Here is a 22,642-nt window from a genome sequence, read left to right as displayed (position 1 = left end):
ACGCAACGTGAGGTCGAGCGTTGTCACGAAGAAGAATCACTTTCCGTCGTTTACTCGCAATTGGTGGTCGTTTTTGGTCCAATGCTTGCTTCGACTTGTACAATTGGTGTCGATAACGATCAGCCGTGACAGTCTCGTGCGGATTGAACAGCTCATAGTACACTATCCCACCAAATACAGAGCATTACTTTTCAACCGTGAATATTGCGTCTCGGAGTGGATGTTGATGGTTCGCCTGGATCCACCCATGATTTTCTGCGTTTCGGATTATCAAAATAGATCCACTTATCATCCCCAGTAACAATCCGAGACAAAAGACTCTTCTTTTTTTGCCTGGCGATCAACGAAATGCAAATGTTCAACCGGTTCGCAATGGCACTTTCCGATAATTGATGTCGAACCCATTTCCCTTCTTTCTGAATTTTTCCCGTTTCATGTAAATGTTTGGTAACTGTTGTACGATCAACATTTAATGCTCTGGCAAGAGATGGATTCCACCACGATAAAATGACTCTTCTTTTCAGTTGATCCATTCGTCGACGAATTTTCGCGCTTCTTCGAAATTATGAAAGTGTGTATCCTCTAAAGCGTGTTGCATCGACCGGAACAAATAATAATCGCATGGAGAATACGCGGGGTGCGGTAAGACTTGCCATTCAAGCTCTAATAGTGTTTGTTTCACTGATAACGCAACGTGAGGTCGAGCGTTGTCACGAAGAAGAACCACTTTCCGTCGTTTACTCGCAATTGGTGGTCGTTTTTGGTCCAATGCTTGCTTCGACTTGTACAATTGGTGTCGATAACGATCAGCCGTGACAGTCTCGTGCGGATTGAACAGCTCATAGTACACTATCCCACCAAATACAGAGCATTACTTTTCAACCGTGAATATTGCGTCTCGGAGTGGATGTTGATGGTTCGCCTGGATCCACCCATGATTTTCTGCGTTTCGGATTATCAAAATAGATCCACTTTTCATCCCCAGTAACAATCCGAGACAAAAGACTCTTCTTTTTTTGCCTGGCGATCAACGAAATGCAAATGTTCAACCGGTTCGCAATGGCACTTTCCGATAATTGATGTGAAACCCATTTCCCTTCTTTCTGAATTTTTCCCATTTCATGTAAATGTTTAGTAATTGTACGATCAACATTTAATGCTCTGGCAAGTTCTGAAGTGGATTGTGTTGAATTTTCGTCCAATAATGCTTTACAAATCTGCGTTTTCAAGCTTTCTTGGTTGTCCCGAGCGTTCTTTGTCCTTCACATCAGTATCACCACTTTTAAAGCGTCTAAACCAGTATTCACGCGTCTTAATTGATGGGGCAGAATCACCATAAGTTTCGACAAGAATTCTATAACCGTCAGCGGCAGTTTTCTTTTGATTAAAAAACAAAAGCAACGCATGTCGAAAATGCTGTTTCGGAAGTTGCATTTTTACGATGATACAAACACGACTGTTATTGCATCTATTGCTATAATGCTACTAAATGTCATGGATAATGTCAAGACTGTAAGAAAGAACAGTTATCGGAAACAGCTATTGGAACAAACTGACACTACAGCCATCTGTTGCAAAACCCTCAAAACTAAATCACACTCCTAATAAGAGAATTGTGAGATAAAGAGAACAGATACAAAGATACTACTCTGGTTACTTACATTTTATTATAATCTCAGGGACGAGCACAACAAAATGATAATTAAATCCGGTTAAAATCACGCAGAGTGTTTCCTGCAGTTTCCTGTGGAAAGATAAATAGATAATCACGTATTTAATTACAATTTGCAATTCCAGATGGTAGACATTATTTATTATCGGCATTGTTCCTCAGGGTGCGATTTGCCTCGCGGAACAATCGACAATCGCACGCGAGGGAATGCCACGGAGAATACGAAATTTCAGGCGGAATTTTAACAGCGATGAAACGCGGCAGAGTAATAGGATCCTTTAATTAAAGCGGCTTAAAAAATTCATTCCTCGTCGCCATCGCGCGGAGGGTTGGAAGAAGGGAGGAACGGAGGCTGGAGTAACCTACCTCGAATATTTTTTTCGAGCATTGCCTCGATCGATCCGCGACGGGTTGGCGCGAAAAAGCGGAATCCTTCCCCGTCAAGATCGATAATTAACGGAGCTGTCGGACATCGGTCTGGTGTTTGGAAATGCAGTGGAAAAAGTACCGTTTGCGAAATTCCGTCGCGAACGACGGTTTGTCCGGTCGCGTGGGTGGACTGGTCCGCCGACAGAATGTCGTTTGCATAAAATTTAGACGCGACTCGGCGAACGGTCGTATATAGGGTGCTTCCTAAGCCCCTATCGTGCTCCGCACACGACTCATCTACATTATCTCATTTTTACTGAACATGCAAATTAATTCGATGCGTTTAGTTTTACTTGTTCCTAATATCTCAATCCATCTTAAAAATAAATGCTTAGACTTAAATGTTATTTAATGCGATTTTGGAGGTCAGCAGTTATCAATCGTAATCTATTTGAAGAGAGGCGATCTATTTAATTTTTTAACAAAAGTTCATTTTAATTTTTGTTAAAAAGGCAGTGGATTTGGACATCCAATAGAGAGATTGTAGATCGAAAATCGAAATTCACTTCATGTGACTTTAGGATTTTCTGCGTTTCCACTGTCCCGTTTGATTTTGCGCGATTTTCGATTCATGGATGATGAATTTCCCAAGTGTCCTTACTTTTGCCTTTTGCTTTTCTTCTTTTGACTCTTTCTCTCTTTGTGTAGCGGACGGGTTCAAAGACATCCGCGAGTCCGCGAGAGTGAGTCAATGTTTTCGATGTGAATGGTCGCAGAAATAGATCCTCGGGGCGAGCACGTTTCGTGATCGCGCGATTCGCGAGCTAAATCCTACACGCTGACTTTAGTGGAGCGAGAGCGAGCTTGTGTTGTCCCCTGTGTCACACAAATCGTACGCATCAACAGGGAAAAACAAGAATTCACCGCGGTGCGTAAGCAGGGATTATCCGAGCCGACGAAGAAGTTGCGCTCGTGCGTAATGATTGAATCATTTGTATAGCTCAGTTCGAGCCAACCGAGCCAACTGGCTTACAAACGATGGCCAAAAATTTAAAATTGAAACAATGCCAGGTTTCTAAACGAGTTTGGCAAGCTTTTAAAGGATTTAAGATGTTAGGTAGAATTAGGGAGAAAACAAGATTTTCGCGAATAAAATAATGTAAAGAAATCGCGAAGAGAAAGATGTAAGAAGGGGTACCTGATAGATTTAGTAGAATTAGAAAAAAGAATAAATTTTTAAAAATGTGAATCTTAACTATTGACGACGTTTTTAATTCAATCACTTGAAAGAAATTGTTTTGTGTCATTTTCTTCAAGAGCGATAGAATTATCTTTTATTTTTTTTAATAAGATGTCACTTACGAGAATGACCTACTAACTATATATATTAAAATTTTCGATTATCTTGCGTGCAAGATGCGATAGTGAAACAATTTCGTCGTGCCGCTCCAAATATCTTAATTAAATGTAATTAGGTGTGACCTTTGTCCACGGAGAACAAAGAACGACGTTCGATCGTTGATCTCGAAGCGAAGATCCGGCCGTGCCCCGATGAGAGCGGGCCGGTCAGCAGGCCATGTTTTCCTCGTGTTCCCCAAGAGATGTTCGCCATGCTCGCTTTGATTAATTAGAAACGGCGCATTGTTCGCGATGCACTGGCGATGATGCATCGCAGTGAGCAGGGCGGAGGTCGCAGAACCGTTATACATCGCGATTGTTTCGGACGCGAGAAGACCATCGTGAGATCGAACTCTATCTTCGGAGCAAAAACTAAAATCAAGAAGTTTATTAAAGCTTATTATGCTAAATTAAACCTCACAAATATTCTTCCCATGTCAATTTAAAATAAAATTATCATAAGAGAAAGTTCAACGCATTAAATATATACGTATAAAATAGTCTTATAAAATCTTGTTTCTAAAATTGTCAGTAATAATTTCAATGTCTTCAAATTGAAATGTCTTTTCGACACATCTAACGATAAGTAATAATCTTTTAATCGCTGGAGCTTCAAATATCTTTTAGGCCTCTTCTATATTTCTCTTGGATGTTTGTATCATTTAAAAGGATTTTTTACATCTCAAAAGACTTTTATTTCCTCAAAGTGCAAAGACAATTAATTTTGATTTTCTTTTTTAATATTAGGGGTGTGATTTAGTTTTGAGGGTTTTTTTTGCTCAAAAACGCATGTATTTAAATATGATAATGAATGAATACCTTAATCAAAATATTTTCCTTCCTTTTCTATAACTTTTTCCCATCTTTCTGGCAACAGATGGATTCCACCACGATGAAATGACTCTTCTTTTCAGTTGATCCATTCGTCGACGAATTTTCGCGCTTCTTCGAAATTATGAAAGTGTGTATCCTCTAAAGCGTGTTGCATCGATCGGAACAAATAATAATCGCATGGAGAATACGCGGGGGGCGGTAAGACTTGCCATTCAAGCTCTAATAGTGTTTGTTTCACTGATAACGCAACGTGAGGTCGAGCGTTGTCACGAAGAAGAACCACTTTCCGTCGTTTACTCGCAATTGGTGGTCGTTTTTGGTCCAATGCTTGCTTCGACTTGTACAATTGGTGTCGATAACGATCAGCCGTGACAGTCTCGTGCGGATTGAACAGCTCATAGTACACTATCCCACCAAATACAGAGCATTACTTTTGAACCGCGAATATTGCGTCTCGGAGTGGATGTTGATGGTTCGCCTGGATCCACCCATGATTTTCTGCGTTTCGGATTATCAAAATAGATCCACTTTTCATCCCCAGTAACAATCCGAGACAAAGGACTCTTCTTTTTTTGCCTGGCGATCAACGAAATGCAAATGTTCAACCGGTTCGCAATGGCACTTTCCGATAATTGATGTCGAACCCATTTCCCTTCTTTCTGAATTTTTCCCGTTTCATGTAAATGTTTGGTAACTGTTGTACGATCAACATTCAATGCTCTGGCAAGAGATGGATTCCACCACGATAAAATGACTCTTCTTTTCAGTTGATCCATTCGTCGACGAATTTTCGCGCTTCTTCCAAATTATGAAAGTGTGTATTCTCTAAAGCGTGTTGCATCGATCGGAACAAATAATAATCGCATGGAGAATACGCGGGGGGCGGTAAGACTTCCCATTCAAGCTCTAATAGTGTTTGTTTCACTGATAACGCAACGTGAGGTCGAGCGTTGTCACGAAGAAGAATCACTTTCCGTCGTTTACTCGCAATTGGTGGTCGTTTTTGGTCCAATGCTTGCTTCGACTTGTACAATTGGTGTCGATAACGATCAGCCGTGACAGTCTCGTGCGGATTGAACAGCTCATAGTACACTATCCTACCAAATACAGAGCATTACTTTTGAACCGCGAATATTGCGTCTCGGAGTGGATGTTGATGGTTCGCCTGGATCCACCCATGATTTTCTGCGTTTCGGATTATCAAAATAGATCCACTTTTCATCCCCAGTAACAATCCGAGACAAAGGACTCTTCTTTTTTTGCCTGGCGATCAACGAAATGCAAATGTTCAACCGGTTCGCAATGGCACTTTCCGATAATTGATGTGAAACCCATTTCCCTTCTTTCTGAATTTTTCCCATTTCATGTAAATGTTTGGTAATTGTACGATCAACATTTAATGCTCTGGCAAGTTCTGAAGTGGATTGTGTTGAATTTTCGTCCAATAATGCTTGCAAATCTGCGTTTTCAAGCTTTCTTGGTTGTCCCGAGCGTTCTTTGTCCTTCACATCAGTATGACCACTTTTAAAGCGTCTAAACCAGTATTCACGCGTCTTAATTGATGGGGCAGAATCACCATAAGTTTCGACAAGAATTCTATAACCGTCAGCCGCAGTTTTGTTTTGATTAAAAAACAAAAGCAACGCATGTGGAAAATGCTGTTTCGGAAGTTGCATTTTTACGATGATATAAACACGACTGTTATTGCATCTATTGCTATAATGCTACTAAATGTGATGGATAATGTCAAGACTGTAAGAAAGAACAGTTATCGGAAACAGCTATTGGAACAAACTGACACTACAGCCATCTGTTGCAAAACCCTCAAAACTAAATCACACTCCTAATACATCACATACCTTTCAAATATCTTTCGTTCCCTCTCCCCCATTGTTCATGTTACGTTACACTCCAAAATCTCGAAAAGAAAATCTAGTATCTGTAGAAGGGTGAATCCCATCGATCTCGTAATGGTATGCGTTAACGTCCTTGCGTGCGTATCGGCGATTAACAGTGGTCGTCACGATAATAATATGATCTCGAGAAAGAACGGCTCTGCTCGTTGTGCTTCTTCCTGGAAGCGACCGTTAAGTCCTGCTCTCAAGATCCTCTAAATTTATCCCGTGCCCTCCACTGGAACAACGAAGCTCCGCACCGCTTCGCGCCGGTGTGCGCATCCTCCTTCTCTTTCTCTCTTTCCGTCTCTTCCTCCCGTTGACTCTCTTTCTCTCCGAATAAGACCCGACAATTACTTCTAATACCCGGAATGAATTATCCAGCCCGTTCCGGCGCTATCCGCGCCCAGCTCTCTCGCCTCTGCTCTTCTTCGGGCTTTGTTAACTCGAGTACTCGCGCGCGACGCGACTGCCAATTTGCGGCGATTTATACTCACGCGCGAACAACGCCGAGAGTGCTAATCGCGGGAAACAACAGGATTAGACTGACGGTGACGAAAATACAGAAACTGCGCTAAAATGCAACATGTAATGAACATTCTGAGATCTCGAAATGTAATAATATTGCCTTGCTAAAAACGTGTTGCTTTCGAGAGAATTTCCGATGCACCTTCTATCCCTCTAAATATGTCAATTTGTAATAATTAATGTTATTATCTAATATACGATTTAGAAAAATATAAATAAACATATTTTTATTACATACTTAAGTTGCTTCTGAATTATTAAAACTTCAAGTATTTTGCTTGAAGAATGATTATACAATTATTCAAAAGAAGACATGCTAACTGTGTGTGATTAATAGTTAAAATAATTTTTAATTATGATCCATTTTGAAGTAAAACTGCATTTTGAACTGTAAAAAGTTTAAAATTTGTGCATTTGATAATAATATTATGAGTGCATAATTATTCTTGGAGAGCTAAATGCAAATGTGTTTGTCTGACCATTATTATCGTTTCTACTCGATTTTGCGTCGACGTTCGCGCATTTCCGGTGCTCGAGGCAGATAAGAATACAGGTTCAGTTAATCGCATCACTCTTACTCATCGCAATTTTACCTGAACTCACGCTTTATTCGAAGCAGACTTTTAAACCACGTAATCACATAATTTCGAAGTAAATCATCGACAGAATAGCAGTTACGCTAAATTATTACTCTTTTGTGGCCATTTTCGTGTTACTTTTCTGAAGAAATATCCTGCACAGATATTTCAGACACAATTGAATAATTAACCTAACGGGCAACTTCGTCAGAGAATAATGACATTTGCCATAAAAGCGGAAAAGGTATTACAGAGTTCCTAAAAAAACGGACTATTACATTATTTTTATCCTTAACATAGACAACGCATCAGCATATTACTTTGACGTTATCCAATCCTGCAGTGATTACATTCCTACTCCGTCAATTATACCATGCATGATTTTACAAAAGCGACTTTGCAGTGAAATTTGCGTTATCGTTATTAATCGGGCCAAAGTGAGCAATTATTCTCGGCTTCGCGTTGCGATACCTCGTTTTCTAGCGAGAGCTGGCTCTCGCTTTCGCGCGCGGACGAGAGCGGGAACGTTTCCTCGGTATCGCGGCGACGGGATCTCTAATTGGCGAGCGATTCGAAAAATCGCTAAGACCGGCCGGTCCGATCCCGGCAGTCAGCAATTATTGGGTTGTTCGGAAAGTTATTTCGTTTTTTCAAGGAAAAATGAAAGGCGGTTTTTTCATATTTAGAATCAATTTTATTCAGTGATGTATTGGCCATTTTGTTCCACTACCTTTCGCCATCTTTCTGGCAACTTTAAGACTCCACGCTCATAGAAGTCCTTCTCCTTATTGACAAAAAATTGAAGCAAGTGATTTTTGACGCCTTCATTTGAATCGAAGTTTACATTGTTCAAAGAATTTTGTAGAGACCGGAACAAATGGTAATCGGATGGTGCCAGATCAGGAGAGTATGGTGGGTGTGGTAGCACATCCCATCCAAGCTGTAAAAGCTTCTGGCGAGTGACCAAACTTGCGTGTGGTCTGGCATTGTCGTGATCGAATACGACACCTTTCCTATTCGCCAATTCCGGTCGCTTCTGCTTGATGGCAGCATCCAATTCATCCAGCTGACGACAATACACTTTCGAATCAATCGTCTGGTTGCTTGGTAGTAGCTCGAAAAATACGATTCCTTTCCAATCCCACCATACAGAAAGCATGATCTTCTTTTGATGAATATCTGCCTTGGATGTCGATTGAGCAGGTTCATCTTGCCTGGACCATGATCGTTTTCGCTTAACATTGTCGTAAACAATCCATTTTTCATCTCCAGTTATGATTCGCTTCAAAAATGGTTCATTTTCTTCACGTTTCAACGATGAATCGCAGATGGTAATGCGTCGAATCAAGTCAATTTCCTTTAAATTGTGTGGAACCCAAATATCGAGCTTCGAAACGAATCCAAGGCGTTTCAAATGATCGTAAACGGTCGAATTCGATAAATTTAACTTTTCAGCAATTTCGCGTGTTGTTATGCGACGGTTTGCATCCACCAGAGCCTTTATTTTCTCGTCATCAGCTTTAATTGGCCGACCTGAACGTGGTGCATCTTTCAAATCGAAATTTCCAGTATGAAATTTCGAAAACCAATTCTGACACTGACGTTCACTCAATACATCTTCTCCGTACACGGTACACAATTTTTTTCTCGCTTGCACTGCATTTTTACCCTTTCAGTAGTAAAAAAGCAAAATATTACGAAAATGCTCACTTTGATTTTCCATGTTTAATGTGATGCCAAAAAACAATTACTTGACAGATCGCAACACAATAAGATACTAAATGACGTCTGAAATGTCAGTTGTCAAAATATAAAACGAATTTGCCGCTTAGAGTAAGGTTAAGTATCGAGGAACGCGACTAACGACATCGCTTTGTGAAAAACGAAATTACTTTCCGAACAACCCAATAGAAGGAATGTCGTTCCGGCCGATATGCATCTCGTCGTTCGTCGGCGCTGCTCGGCCAACCTAATCCGGCGGTCTCGTCGCTCGCGGGCAACGTCGAAGGGAACCGGCAGCTCCCTTTCTCGCGCGTTTTGCAACGAAATCGCACATATGGCGCGTTTACGCCGCTCGGCCATGCGCGACTATTCAGTTGTGTTGTCTCGTTTCTACCACGCTTCCGCGAATATTAAATTAACTGTCGCGAGAAAACGACTGAACACCGCGAACGCGTAACTTGCTCGCTCGCAATATTTTCCTGCCGCAATAGCAACCGGATTAAAAACTTCAGTTAGTAAGTGTTGACGTGTTAGGATCTTTAGGAGCGCTAATTTATTAGGAAGCATCGCGATCGCCGAATTGTAGTAAATGTGATATTTATATTTACTTCTGCATTTATCGCGTTATCCATCGAATGCGTAGGCTTCGAGTTCTCTTCGGTCCATCTTGTAGTTTTAATCCGAAATGGTTTATAATTAAATATTCTTTTTATTATTGAATACACATGTATCGCTTTAGTATCGATTTCGGAGGAGATGCTAAGACCGCCACGAACGTAAACCCGTTGTTCAAGCCGGTAAGCAGGATCATGCAAACGGGCTAATTAGCCGTAATGGTATTACAATGACGATGAACGCCAACGAGCTCGCGTCAGCTTGCTGCGTGCTGTAATCTCATCATCGGGTTACATCGAGAATGACACAAGCAAGCATGCCGTCGCGATGCATCGCCGGTCATTGATAGACACTAATGAAACACAGTGACTAGAGATAATTAGGAACGTGACGTCACTCTGACGTCACTCTGACGTCACTTTGATGGAAAAAAAGGGAGAAGAGATCGCGGAATGTGTTGCAGATCGCCGCGTAAACAAACGCCGACACCGATCAATTAATGAAACCCCGTGACGTCAGACAGGTTGGTGTCGGTATGCGTGGGTAACCGAGATATTCGATTGCGTGCGATTTGTTCGAGTAAAGGGACCGTATCCGGTCGCTCTTATCAAGCGGCCATCGTGCGCGATTAATCAGACGTCGCGATAATAGAGGCCCCCCCTTCTTCTTGTTTCCTTGTAAAACGCGAACATGAGGCCACACGCGTGCACGAGTACGCGGTAAACATTGTTTAATCCGATACCGTCGGGTAAATGAGGTATTGTTAACAATACAGCGTAGAAATAATGAAAGCATGAATTTCAATTCGAGAAATTATTTATTGGGAAACGAATGAGAAAACGATTTACAAAATAGGAAAACTATATACATCTTGTTTATATTATTATAATTATTATTATATTATTATATTATTATAATTCCAGAATATTAGGTATTGTTGTGTTACTTTTAAGGTAATTATTTAGTTTAACGGAGCAACCTCGGATGACCTTGACCTTGAGATATATTATAGAGGTCACCCTCCTGAGTGACCTTCAAAAGATTTTAGCCGTCGCTCATTGTTTATTAAAAAGTTATTAACAAAAGAAGTTTAATGATTTTGCACGAATCTTCAACTGTCCACGCGAAGCAAGGACTTGAGTTTGACATATATTACAAAAGTCACCTTCCCGAATAACCCGCACTAGGTTTCACCCGTCGCTCGTTGTTTGTTAAAAAGTTATTAACAAAAAAGTTTGATGAATAGAGCATAATTTTACGATATCATATACGTTTACGAAAGAGTATATTTGATGGAATTTTAGCTTTAAATCAGAAATAGGTTTGGGTTAGGTTATATTTTCCGAAACTGGAGCCCCGGACACATACGCTCGTTTTCAGCCCGCTTCGCCGGAGCCGGTGTTACAGATTTCACCGTACAGATTTTGATCACCTGGTACACGGCACGGATTCTGGCGGGGGGAGGGGCGAAGCCCCTTCCCCCCGCCCTCCCGCGAAGCGGGTTGAAAACGAGCGTATATGTGTCCGGGCTCCAGTTTCGGAAAATATAACCTAATCTAACCTAACCAGGTTAGATTAGATTAGGTTAGGTTAAATCACTTTCCTTCCTTCGTTCATATTCGTCGTTTATGTCTTTCAATATTCAAAATAACTACTATATTTTCGAAACTTCTTTTGTTAATAACTTTTTAATAAACAATGAGCGACGGCTAAAACCTTTTGAAGGTCACTCAGGAGGGTGACCGTGACAACATACGTCAAGGTCAAGGTCATTCGAGGTTGCTTCGTTAATCTAAATAATTACCGGAGTTTTAATTTAATTTAAGATAATGAGATCAATCTAGTTTATGGTAATTATACAGTAATACCGTTTAAACTTGCTGCGCAAGGGATAGTTTTCGAAGCTCCTAAAAGTTGAAATTAAGGATTAATTTAAACTAAACGACTTAATAACGGGTGTCGGCAGGTCTGGCCAAAACGGACGGGAAGTCAAAGGCGTCGTGAAGGCGCCGTTTGCGGCCGCGAGACGCCCATCTCGCGCGATATTAATACGTCGCCGGGGATAAGACGTCGTGACGGTGGCGGCAGTTGCAACACGCGCCGCGGCACCCGACGTCGGTGTGTGTCGGCCGTGGCATTAATTTCCGATATTGCTCTCGTAAATATTCGCGACTCGCCGCCAACCATCCTCGCCGGATTGAAACACTTCTCTTTTTTCTCGATTCGACGTCGCGTTCGGGGGTGCACCCATCCCTGCAAAGAAGGACTATTTTTTATATATTGATCCTCAGGACCGTAGATATATCTTTGGGACTTTGGAGATAAATAATGCAAACAATTACTTTTTATAGATTTATAGTTTTATCACATTTGTATAGAATGTATAGAATTATATAGTTTTATCATGAGTGCTATATAATTTCTAATGTAGTTATTTAGTTGATATTTTGTGAAAAGACAAATGTATTATTGAATAAAATGCACACTGTAAGAAAAGCAATGCAATTTTTCTTTCAGAGAAAAATGTGGCATTAAATCGGTTGTCAAAACAGATACATCTTCCAGATTCCGTTCTTCTTGGTGCCTCAGACTTTTTATTCTTCGTGTCATTTCGTGAGCTTAACGTCGGGAATCTAGAATCCCTATGTACGATCCTGCAAATACTGTTTCAATATATTAGGGGAGGACTCGGAACAAGAAGGATATCCTAAAACGCATCTGCGACAGGCCTGCATTTTGTCACGCGGAAGAAGGAAATTTCTCTTTCGATAAGGGACCTTTATTGGGGAAACAGTCGGCATTACATAAAGTACATCAAAATCATGAGATATACTACCCCCGATCTATATAATATACACAGCTTCCGTATGACAAATCACAATCCGTCGAAAAATCCATCTCCGAATTAACTCACCGGAACAATAAATCTTCCCGACCAGTCAGTCATTCGCGAGTACGGGAAGGGGAAGGAACCCCCATGTCGCGGATCTCAGCATTATTGAACAAATTTTGAACGTGGTTCTCGGGAATTTCTGCACTGATCGTGCCTGCGAAATGAAGACCCGTGCAACTTGGCGCGGCCGCCGCATAATTTAATCTCCCGCATATCTCAGTCGCATCGCGCCCTCCTCGAGAGGGTTATTGTGCCGCGTCTTCCCCTCCTCCCGTCCCCCCCTGCGTACACCGTATATCGTCGGGATCGCGTCTCTCTCTTTCTCTTTCTCGCAGCATCTCGCAACTCGGAGGTTGTAAAGAATGCGACGAGGTGTGCCTCGCTGCTGCACCAGCTGCGACACGTGGGTGTGCGTACGACGTGAATGTGGACGCGCGGCAACCCTCTTCCCTCCCCCGCTCCTTCTCGTCGTTTCGCCACCGCTATTATAAATCAAGAAACGAACCTGACTCACGCACACGGGCGAGTTTCGCACTTTGCGAACGGAGTGGTTCCCGAAGGAGAACCGCGCGTTCCATCGAGCTCGCCGCATCGATCTTGTTTTGTTAAGGGGGGAACCTGCTTTAGAACGCTGAAAATAAGGTATATTTTACGAATTGTTTTTAGAGAAACTATACAGCGGATCATTATAAAACTTTGATGCATTTATTAGTACATGTTTAAAGATAAAAAAAATTATTTTTTGATTTGAATATATCGCTTGTAGAGGTCGTCCTGGAGAAGTCTTAGTGCAGCCGCGTCGCCGGCATTGCAAATTGGTGAGCATTCTCCTGCCTCCAAAATTCGTCTAAACTGAAAAATTGAAATATGTTCTCGTTATTTATGAATTCCCATCGTCGATGAACCAAAGAGAGAAGAAAAAAGTTGAAAAGTGCCAAAATGGTGGAGCTTAGAACACAAAAGTACGATTTTTAGGCAAAGTTTTTGAACTTTTTCATGCAAAAATAATTGTTTAACTTAATGTTTTTATGAATATTAAAGGTTCATCGACGATGGGAATTCATAAATAACGAGAAAATATTTCAATTTTTCAGTTTGGATGAAATTTGGAGGCGGGAGAATGCTCACCAATTTACAATGCCGGCTGCACTAAGATGCCTCCAGGACGACCTCTACAGGCGATATATTCAAATCAAAAAATAATTTTTTTATCTTTAAACATGTACTAATAAATGCATCAAAGTTTTATAATGATCCGCTGTATAGTTTCTCCAAAAAAAATTCGTAAAGTTATACCTTATTTTCAACGTTATAAAGCAGGCTCCCCCCTTAAGGGGATGTTGGAGTTGCTAGTGAACTGTTTTTTCACTATAGCGATGGTAATTGCAGTTTCGAAAATTCTCTTTATTGCTTGTGCAGAATAAAAAATCCTTTTCAACAAATGAAGTATAGATAGAAAGAAAGTCCTCTCTACAGGACTTTATACTCAAAATGGCAAAAAGTTAAAAACTTGCATTTGTCTTTTCTAACTTTGTTCCATTTTGAATATAAAGTCCTGTAGAGAGGACTTTCTTTCTATCTATACTTCATTTGTGGAAAAGGATTTTTTATTCTGCACAAGTAATAAAGAGAATTTTCGAAACTGCAATTACCATCGCTATAGTGAAAAAATAGTTCACTAGCAACTCCAGCATGCCCTTAAGGGGGGAGTCTGCTTTGGAACGCTGAAAATAAGGTATATTTTACGAATTGTTTTTGGAGAAACTATACAGCGGATCATTATAAAACTTTGATGCATTTATTAGTACGTGTTTAAAGATAAAAAAAATTATTTTTTGATTTGAATATATCGCTTGTAGAGGTCGTCCTGGAGAAGTCTTAGTGCAGCCGCGTCGCCGGCATTGCAAATTGGTGAGCATTCTCCTGCCTCCAAATTTCGTCTAAACTGAAAAATTGAAATATGTTCTCGTTATTTATGAATTCCCATCGTCGATGAACCAAAGAGAGAAGAAAAAAGTTGAAAAGTGCCAAAATGGTGGAGCTTAGAACACAAAAGTACGATTTTTAGGCAAAGTTTTTGAACTTTTTCATGCAAAAATAATTGTTTAACTTAATGTTTTTATGAATATTAAAGGTTCATCGACGATGGGAATTCATAAATAACGAGAAAATATTTCAATTTTTCAGTTTGGATGAAATTTGGAGGCGGGAGAATGCTCACCAATTTACAATGCCGGCTGCACTAAGACGCCTCCAGGACGACCTCTACAGGCGATATATTCAAATCAAAAAATAATTTTTTTATCTTTAAACATGTGCTAATAAATGCATCAAAGTTTTATAATGATCCGCTGTATAGTTTCTCCAAAAAAAATTCGTAAAGTTATACCTTATTTTCAACGTTATAAAGCAGGCTCCCCCCTTAAGGGGATGTTGGAGTTGCTAGTGAACTATTTTTTCACTATAGCGATGGTAATTGCAGTTTCGAAAATTCTCTTTATTGCTTGTGCAGAATAAAAAATCCTTTTCCACAAATGAAGTATAGATAGAAAGAAAGTCCTCTCTACAGGACTTTATACTCAAAATGGCAAAAAGTTAAAAACTTGCATTTGTCTTTTCTAACTTTGTTCCATTTTGAATATAAAGTCCTGTAGAGAGGACTTTCTTTCTATCTATACTTCATTTGTGGAAAAGGATTTTTTATTCTGCACAAGTAATAAAGAGAATTTTCGAAACTGCAATTACCATCGCTATAGTGAAAAAATAGTTCACTAGCAACTCCAGCATGCCCTTAAGGGGGGAGTCTGCTTTGGAACGCTGAAAATAAGGTATATTTTACGAATTGTTTTTGGAGAAACTATACAGCGGATCATTATAAAACTTTGATGCATTTATTAGTACATGTTTAAGGATAAAAAAAATTATTTTTTGATTTGAATATATCGCTTGTAGAGGTCGTCCTGGAGAAGTCTTAGTGCAGCCGCGTCGCCGGCATTGCAACTTGGTGAGCATTCTCCTGCCTCCAAATTTCGTCTGAACTGAAAAATTGAAATATGTTCTCGTTATTTATGAATTCCCATCGTCGATGAACCAAAGAGAGAAGAAAAAAGTTGAAAAGTGCCAAAATGGTGGAGCTTAGAACACAAAAGTACGATTTTTAGGCAAAGTTTTTGAACTTTTTCATGCAAAAATAATTGTTTAACTTAATGTTTTTATGAATATTAAAGGTTCATCGACGATGGGAATTCATAAATAACGAGAAAATATTTCAATTTTTCAGTTTGGATGAAATTTGGAGGCGGGAGAATGCTCACCAATTTACAATGCCGGCTGCACTAAGACGCCTCCAGGCCGACCTCTACAGGCGATATATTCAAATCAAAAAATAATTTTTTTTATCTTTAAACACGTACTAATAAATGCATCAAAGTTTTATAATGATCCGCTGTATAGTTTCTCCAAAAAAATTCGTAAAATTATACCTTATTTTCAACGTTCTAAAGCAGGCTCCTCCCTTAAGGGGATGCTGGAGTTGCTAGTGAACTATTTTTTTACTATAGCGATGGTAATTGCAGTTTCGAAAATTCTCTTTATTGCTTGTGCAGTATAAAAAATCCTTTTCCACAAATGAAGTATAGATAGAAAGAAAGTCCGCTCTACAGGACTTTATACTCAAAATGGCAAAAAGTTAAAAACTTGAATTTGTCTTTTCTAACTTTGTTCCATTTTGAGTATAAAGTCCTGTAGAGCGGACTTTCTTTCTATCTATACTTCATTTGTGGAAAAGGATTTTTTATTCAGCACAAGCAATAAAGAGAATTTTCGAAACTGCAATTACCATCGCTATAGTGAAAAAATAGTTCACTAGCAACTCCAGCATGCCCTTAAGGGGGGAGCCTGCTTTAGAACGCTGAAAATAAGGTATATTTTACGAATTGTTTTTGGAGAAACTATACAGCGGATCATTATAAAACTTTTATGCATTTATTAGTACATGTTTAAAGATAAAAAAAATTATTTTTTTATTTGAATATATCGCTTGTAGAGGTCGTCCTGGAGAAGTCTCAGTGCAGCTGCGTCGCCGGCATTGCAAATTGGTGAGCATTCTCCTGCCTCGAAATTTCGTCTAAACTGAAAAATTGAAATATGTTCTCGTTAGTTATGAATTCCCATCGTCGATGAACCAAAGAGAGAAGAAAAAAGTTGAAAAGTGCCAAAATGGTGGAGCTTAGAACACAAAAGTACGATTTTTAGGCAAAGTTTTTGAACTTTTTCATGCAAAAATAATTGTTTAACTTAATGTTTTTATGAATATTAAAGGTTCATCGACGATGGGAATTCATAAATAACGAGAAAATATTTCAATTTTTCAGTTTGGATGAAATTTGGAGGCGGGAGAATGCTCACCAATTTACAATGCCGGCTGCACTAAGACGCCTCCAGGACGACCTCTACAGGCGATATATTCAAATCAAAAAATAATTTTTTTATCTTTAAACATGTGCTAATAAATGCATCAAAGTTTTATAATGATCCGCTGTATAGTTTCTCCAAAAAAAATTCGTAAAGTTATACCTTATTTTCAACGTTATAAAGCAGGCTCCCCCCTTAAGGGGATGTTGGAGTTGCTAGTGAACTATTTTTTCACTATAGCGATGGTAATTGCAGTTTCGAAAATTCTCTTTATTGCTTGTGCAGAATAAAAAATCCTTTTCCACAAATGAAGTATAGATAGAAAGAAAGTCCTCTCTACAGGACTTTATACTCAAAATGGCAAAAAGTTAAAAACTTGCATTTGTCTTTTCTAACTTTGTTCCATTTTGAATATAAAGTCCTGTAGAGCGGACTTTCTTTCTATCTATACTTCATTTGGGGAAAAGGATTTTTTATTCTGCACAAGTAATAAAGAGAATTTTCGAAACTGCAATTACCATCGCTATAGTGAAAAAATAGTTCACTAGCAACTCCAGCATGCCCTTAAGGGGGGAGTCTGCTTTGGAACGCTGAAAATAAGGTATATTTTACGAATTGTTTTTGGAGAAACTATACAGCGGATCATTATAAAACTTTGATGCATTTATTAGTACGTGTTTAAAGATAAAAAAAATTATTTTTTGATTTGAATATATCGCTTGTAGAGGTCGTCCTGGAGAAGTCTTAGTGCAGCCGCGTCGCCGGCATTGCAACTTGGTGAGCATTCTCCTGCTTCCAAATTTCGTCTAAACTGCAAAATTGAAATATGTTCTCGTTATTTACGAATTCCCATCGTCGATGAACCAAAGAGAGAAGAAAAAAGTTGAAAAGTGCCAAAATGGTGGAGCTTAGAACACAAAAGTACGATTTTTAGGCAAAGTTTTTGAACTTTTTCATGCAAAAATAATTGTTTAACTTAATGTTTTTATGAATATTAAAGGTTCATCGACGATGGGAATTCATAAATAACGAGAAAATATTTCAATTTTTCAGTTTGGATGAAATTTGGAGGCGGGTGAATGCTCACCAATTTACAATGCCGGCTGCACTAAGACGCCTCCAGGACGACCTCTACAGGCGATATATTCAAATCAAAAAATAATTTTTTTATCTTTAAACATGTACTAATAAATGCATCAAAGTTTTATAATGATCCGCTGTATAGTTTCTCCAAAAAAAATTCGTAAAATTATACCTTATTTTCAACGTTCTAAAGCAGGCTCCCCCCTTAAAAGGCGTGGCGATGCCTCCCTCCGCGAGAGAATCGCTTTATCAATTAACACTCATGTAGCTGACTTTCAGTTCATTAGATTATCAAGGTTCACTGTAATACATCTATACAGGGTGATTCGTATAAAGTGACCGATTTAATTATTAGTGAAATTTGAAGACATATGAAAAAAAAGTTTATACCGATATGCTCAGTACAAAGGGGGCACCATATAACGGATACGATTATTTTATGAGTGGAGGCGGTGAGGACGTTTCAAAGGCAACTTCTTTTTTTTAATGGGATGCTGTATTTTTTATTTTATAGGATAGTAGCCCTTTTTAATATAAATTCAATGATACATTACATAAAAACATTCAAGGTCAATCAAGGCCAAAAATACATGATAAAATAAAATTCAAATGTATGATCTGTATATCCGTCTGTCGTTCGCTTTGGCTCTCAGTATGTCTAGGTCTATGTTTATGAGCTGTGTTTTCTTTGGAAACTGCTATCATAATTTTATTATTACGAAGATTGTAAGGACAAGTGATGCTTACAAACGTTGTGAGTGCCAAAGCGAACGCAGCCTTAGTATGAGATTAGTCGTAGCACTGAACGTAATGGCTAATTACAATAATTCACAAATTGTAGACATTTTGATAACTTTTGGTGAATGTGGAAAAAATGCAGCTGAAACTGCAAGAGTATTAAATAAACGATATCCAGATCGACATAGACATAGTGCCCGTTCAATATTACGGATTATATCACGAGCAAGACAATTCATCTGTGTCGTCGAGTTCAAGGTGAAAACTTTGAACATTTATTGTGAAGAACAGAAATACAGATCATACGTTTGAATTTTATTTTATCATGTATTTTTAGCCTTGATTGACCTCGAATGCTTTTATGTAATGTATCATTAAATTTATATTAAAAAGGGCTACTATCCTATAAAATAAAAAATACAGCATCCCATTAAAAAAAAGAAGTTGACTTTCAAGTGTCCTCAACGCCTCCACTCATAAAATAATCGTATCCGTTATATGGTGTCCCCCTTTGTACTGAACATATCGGTATAAACTCTTTTTTCATGTCTTCAAATTTCACTAATACTTAAATCGGTCACTTTATACGAATCACCCTGTATATTCGTTTCCATAATTTTAAATATTGAGTTTTATTTTAAGCAGTATTTATCTTGTAAATATTAATAATTGTTCACATGTATATATTATGCTCATATTAGTAATTGTATATTAATAGAGTATCTTAACATATTTATGCATACATATGTATGCGCGTCGGTCACTGGCGTCCGTCGTGACAATGAATGTGCTAATTGGAAAGTAATAATATTACGTGACGATAGGTCTTTCACGACATTTGGGTGTCTAAAGTCCTCAGCTTCACGAGTTTTTTGATCAGCTGAACAATCGATGATTTAAATCTATTTTCTCGGGAAAATTGGTGGTTGTCGCGTGTGCTTTGAAGGAAACTATCGTAGTACTCGTACGTGTGCTTGTGTGTACTGCATGATCGTTTATTATCTTGGAGCACTCCGTGTGTAGGTTTCGCTCCTCCGAGACCATCTGCTCCTCCAGTTAACTTTTACTTTGCCTCAACTCCTCCCACGTAGGATAATAAATAGCATTTGAAATTAGAAGAAAAAGTCGAGAAACTGCAAATTGCGATCCGCATGCGAAATAGCGCCATTTCGCTTGTTATTGCTTAAAATTGTATCTTGCATTTCCTCGGCTCGCGAGCAGCTCGACAAGACTGATTGGCAATCGGAATGATTTCGATTATGGCGAAATGATCGAAATTTAGGGCGCAGTGATGATTTACGCGATACATGGATATTGGATAGGCGCGTTTAGCGCTAAACGCACTGTGTGAATGCAAGTCAAAGGCCGTTTCTCAGCCAGGCCGGTTATATTCGCTTTATGGACGGTACTTGGTAATTCGAGCACAAGTGTGTACACGGCGTTATATCGAGTACTCCTACGCGTTTACACACGAAGGAAAACGGCTGGTTGAAAGGAACTTAACGACATATTTAAGCAGTAATTTACGCGCTCGCTGGTCTAAATTAACTGGCGAAGTTGTTAATTGGATAACAACTTAAAAAACGTTCCATAAAAATTCTGTGGGTATAGTAAGAGGATATAATATAAAAAATTATATACGTAAAACGTAAAATTTGAAACAGAGAATATTATATCATAAAGATTTCATATTATAATATATAATTAATTAGATACGTAATGGATAAATTATTAAATTTAGATGAGGGAAGCATTGCATGATTTATATAAATTAACGATTACATATTCAGAGGATTCAATTATATCATACATTATATATTATTTCTTTTATAAATTGCATTTATTATTACTTTCCTCATAAAACAGTAAAATAGATTTCTAAAGCACACAAAATATTAATACATTTCGACATGCGGAGAATATTTTTAGTCTGCAACCCGAGAACTCTCTTGTCCATACATCTCTCACGAGATAATATTTGTGAATTGAATTTTTTGTGAATAAACGAAACATCGAGCTGACAGTAGAATCCCTTTTCATTTCAGACTGCCGTCGCCCTATAACAAGCAGTCGTCGGGGGTTGGTGGCGCCGGGGGTGGCCCGGGGGCTGGCACGAGCATACCCCTGCCCGCGACCGTTGCCGCTACGAGGAGATGCCCCCCGGACAAAGTCAGACCGGCCCCGGCACCGACGCATCAATCACAACTCGGTAAGTTCCATCAACCAATCCGTCCCATTCCCTTGATGCAAACTTTTCGATGCAAACAGCGCCGCATTTTCCGGAGAAACGTGAAAGCTTCGCTTCCTCAAAAGCGCAGGGAGGTGAAAAGTATTTAACATAGCAATATGGTACGATTAATTCCATATTAATTCAAATGCAATATTTTTAATTTATTTTAAATTTAAAATTATTTGACTTAAAAATTATTAAGTCTCCCAAATAAATCTCAATTCTTCTTTAATTATCGAGCAATGTTAATAACCGATGGTAACCATCAAGTTTTGAAGAAAGCCAATTTAACTAAATATTAATCGTCAAACATTGCAAATAGCTTTTAGGAGTAATTTCTTCTGAAGATTCGTCGCGCGCGCGCGCGCTCCGCATTAGCATATCCCAAGTACTCGTGAAGATTTTAATTTCCACTTTGCCAGATCTCGTTGAAAGTTCTGCTTCGCTCTCGTGGATATTATCGAGCAATTATCGAGCGATGTTGAACCCAGGCAACTTTAAAGTTTCTCGAATTTCTGCACCGTCGCCTACCACGTCGCCACGTGGTGACAGCTTTCCTGCACCCTGAAGCTGTCAACCCCAGCAATTTCTTTGTACCCTTGCGCTGGGAATCCAAAGTTACGCGTTTAATACCAATTTAATAAACGCACAACCCCCTGCGATTAATCTCACAGGGCTTTTTATTTACTCGTGATTAATAAACCCAAGTCGCATGGTCTCTCAATCATTCCAACTGTGCTTTAAATAATTAGGTTTCTAATTAAAAATTTTGTTTCCAAATCTTACTCAAAAATTTAAATAAAAAATATCGCGTTTGTTTGATTATATTCTTTGAAAAACACGTTGTACAATATGTGCATGCAGTAATTCAAATCGCGGATTGCCAGATAGACGTCTGATTGGTCTGACATCCCGCGTTACTCGTTTAAAACTTGTAACTGCACAGAACGGGAAAAACTGGCAGAATTGGAAAAGTCAAACGTGCTGAAGCGCTGCAGTTTTGAACAACGGTCGGCAATTACAGAAAGCACCGCGGAATTTATTATTTGTATCGCGGTTTGTTCCCGACATCGTTCGTTCGCTACATTTTCACGAATGGGAATTCATTGGCGAACGAGTCGCGCGATATTCGTTGGCCACATCGATCTTTCCGCGGTCGACCGGTTTCGCCAGCCGGTCTCCATTATTTTTTCATCGAGCCACCCGTAATATCGTTGCCGGAATTTTATTGCGTCAATCGTTATCACCAACTTTTTGCGTGAGCGTGTACAGAGTGTCCCAGAAATTCCGCACCTCCTCCGTGTTAACGACAAATTTTAGAAGAGTAAAGTCCCCGATTATGAGATACTATATCGATTTTGCCGAATGTAAGGAAGTCTATAGGCAGAATTTAAAAATGTAATACGTTCTCTTGAAGAGAATTTAATAAGCTTTAGGTTGGTCAAATGAAAAATCGAATTTAAATATTATTTTTTCTGAAAATTAAACAAATTTGAAAAAAGAGCTTTACGCGGGATCGCGAAAGTGTGCTCCTAATTATAAGATACCTTGAGAAATCGGTGTTAAAAGTGCAAAATACATCAGTATTGCAAGTAAAAAACTTTATTAGATAGTTTTATAAAAATACTGCTGCCACGGCCTTCGCCAAATCTTCACGATTCCACTGTCGACGCT

General features: G+C 39.0%; 1 protein-coding gene across 1 annotated transcript in view; it reads left to right on the top strand.

The window, feature by feature from the left end:
- Window positions 1-22,365, top strand: part of LOC105286900 — a 107,283-nt gene extending 84,918 nt beyond the window's left edge. The window contains exon 5 of the mRNA XM_026973083.1: window positions 20,784-22,365. Coding sequence (XP_026828884.1) covers window positions 20,784-21,075 — 292 coding nt within the window. The 3' untranslated portion in view covers window positions 21,076-22,365. The remainder of the gene's footprint in view (window positions 1-20,783) is intronic.
- Window positions 22,366-22,642: the final 277 nt, after the last annotated feature.

The sequence above is a fragment of the Ooceraea biroi genome, chromosome 10 (genome assembly GCF_003672135.1).
Source record: "Ooceraea biroi isolate clonal line C1 chromosome 10, Obir_v5.4, whole genome shotgun sequence".
Classification (NCBI taxonomy): domain Eukaryota; kingdom Metazoa; phylum Arthropoda; class Insecta; order Hymenoptera; family Formicidae; genus Ooceraea; species Ooceraea biroi.
The sequence above is the reverse complement of the archived record's forward strand: the minus strand, read 5'-3'. Positions and strand labels throughout refer to the sequence as shown.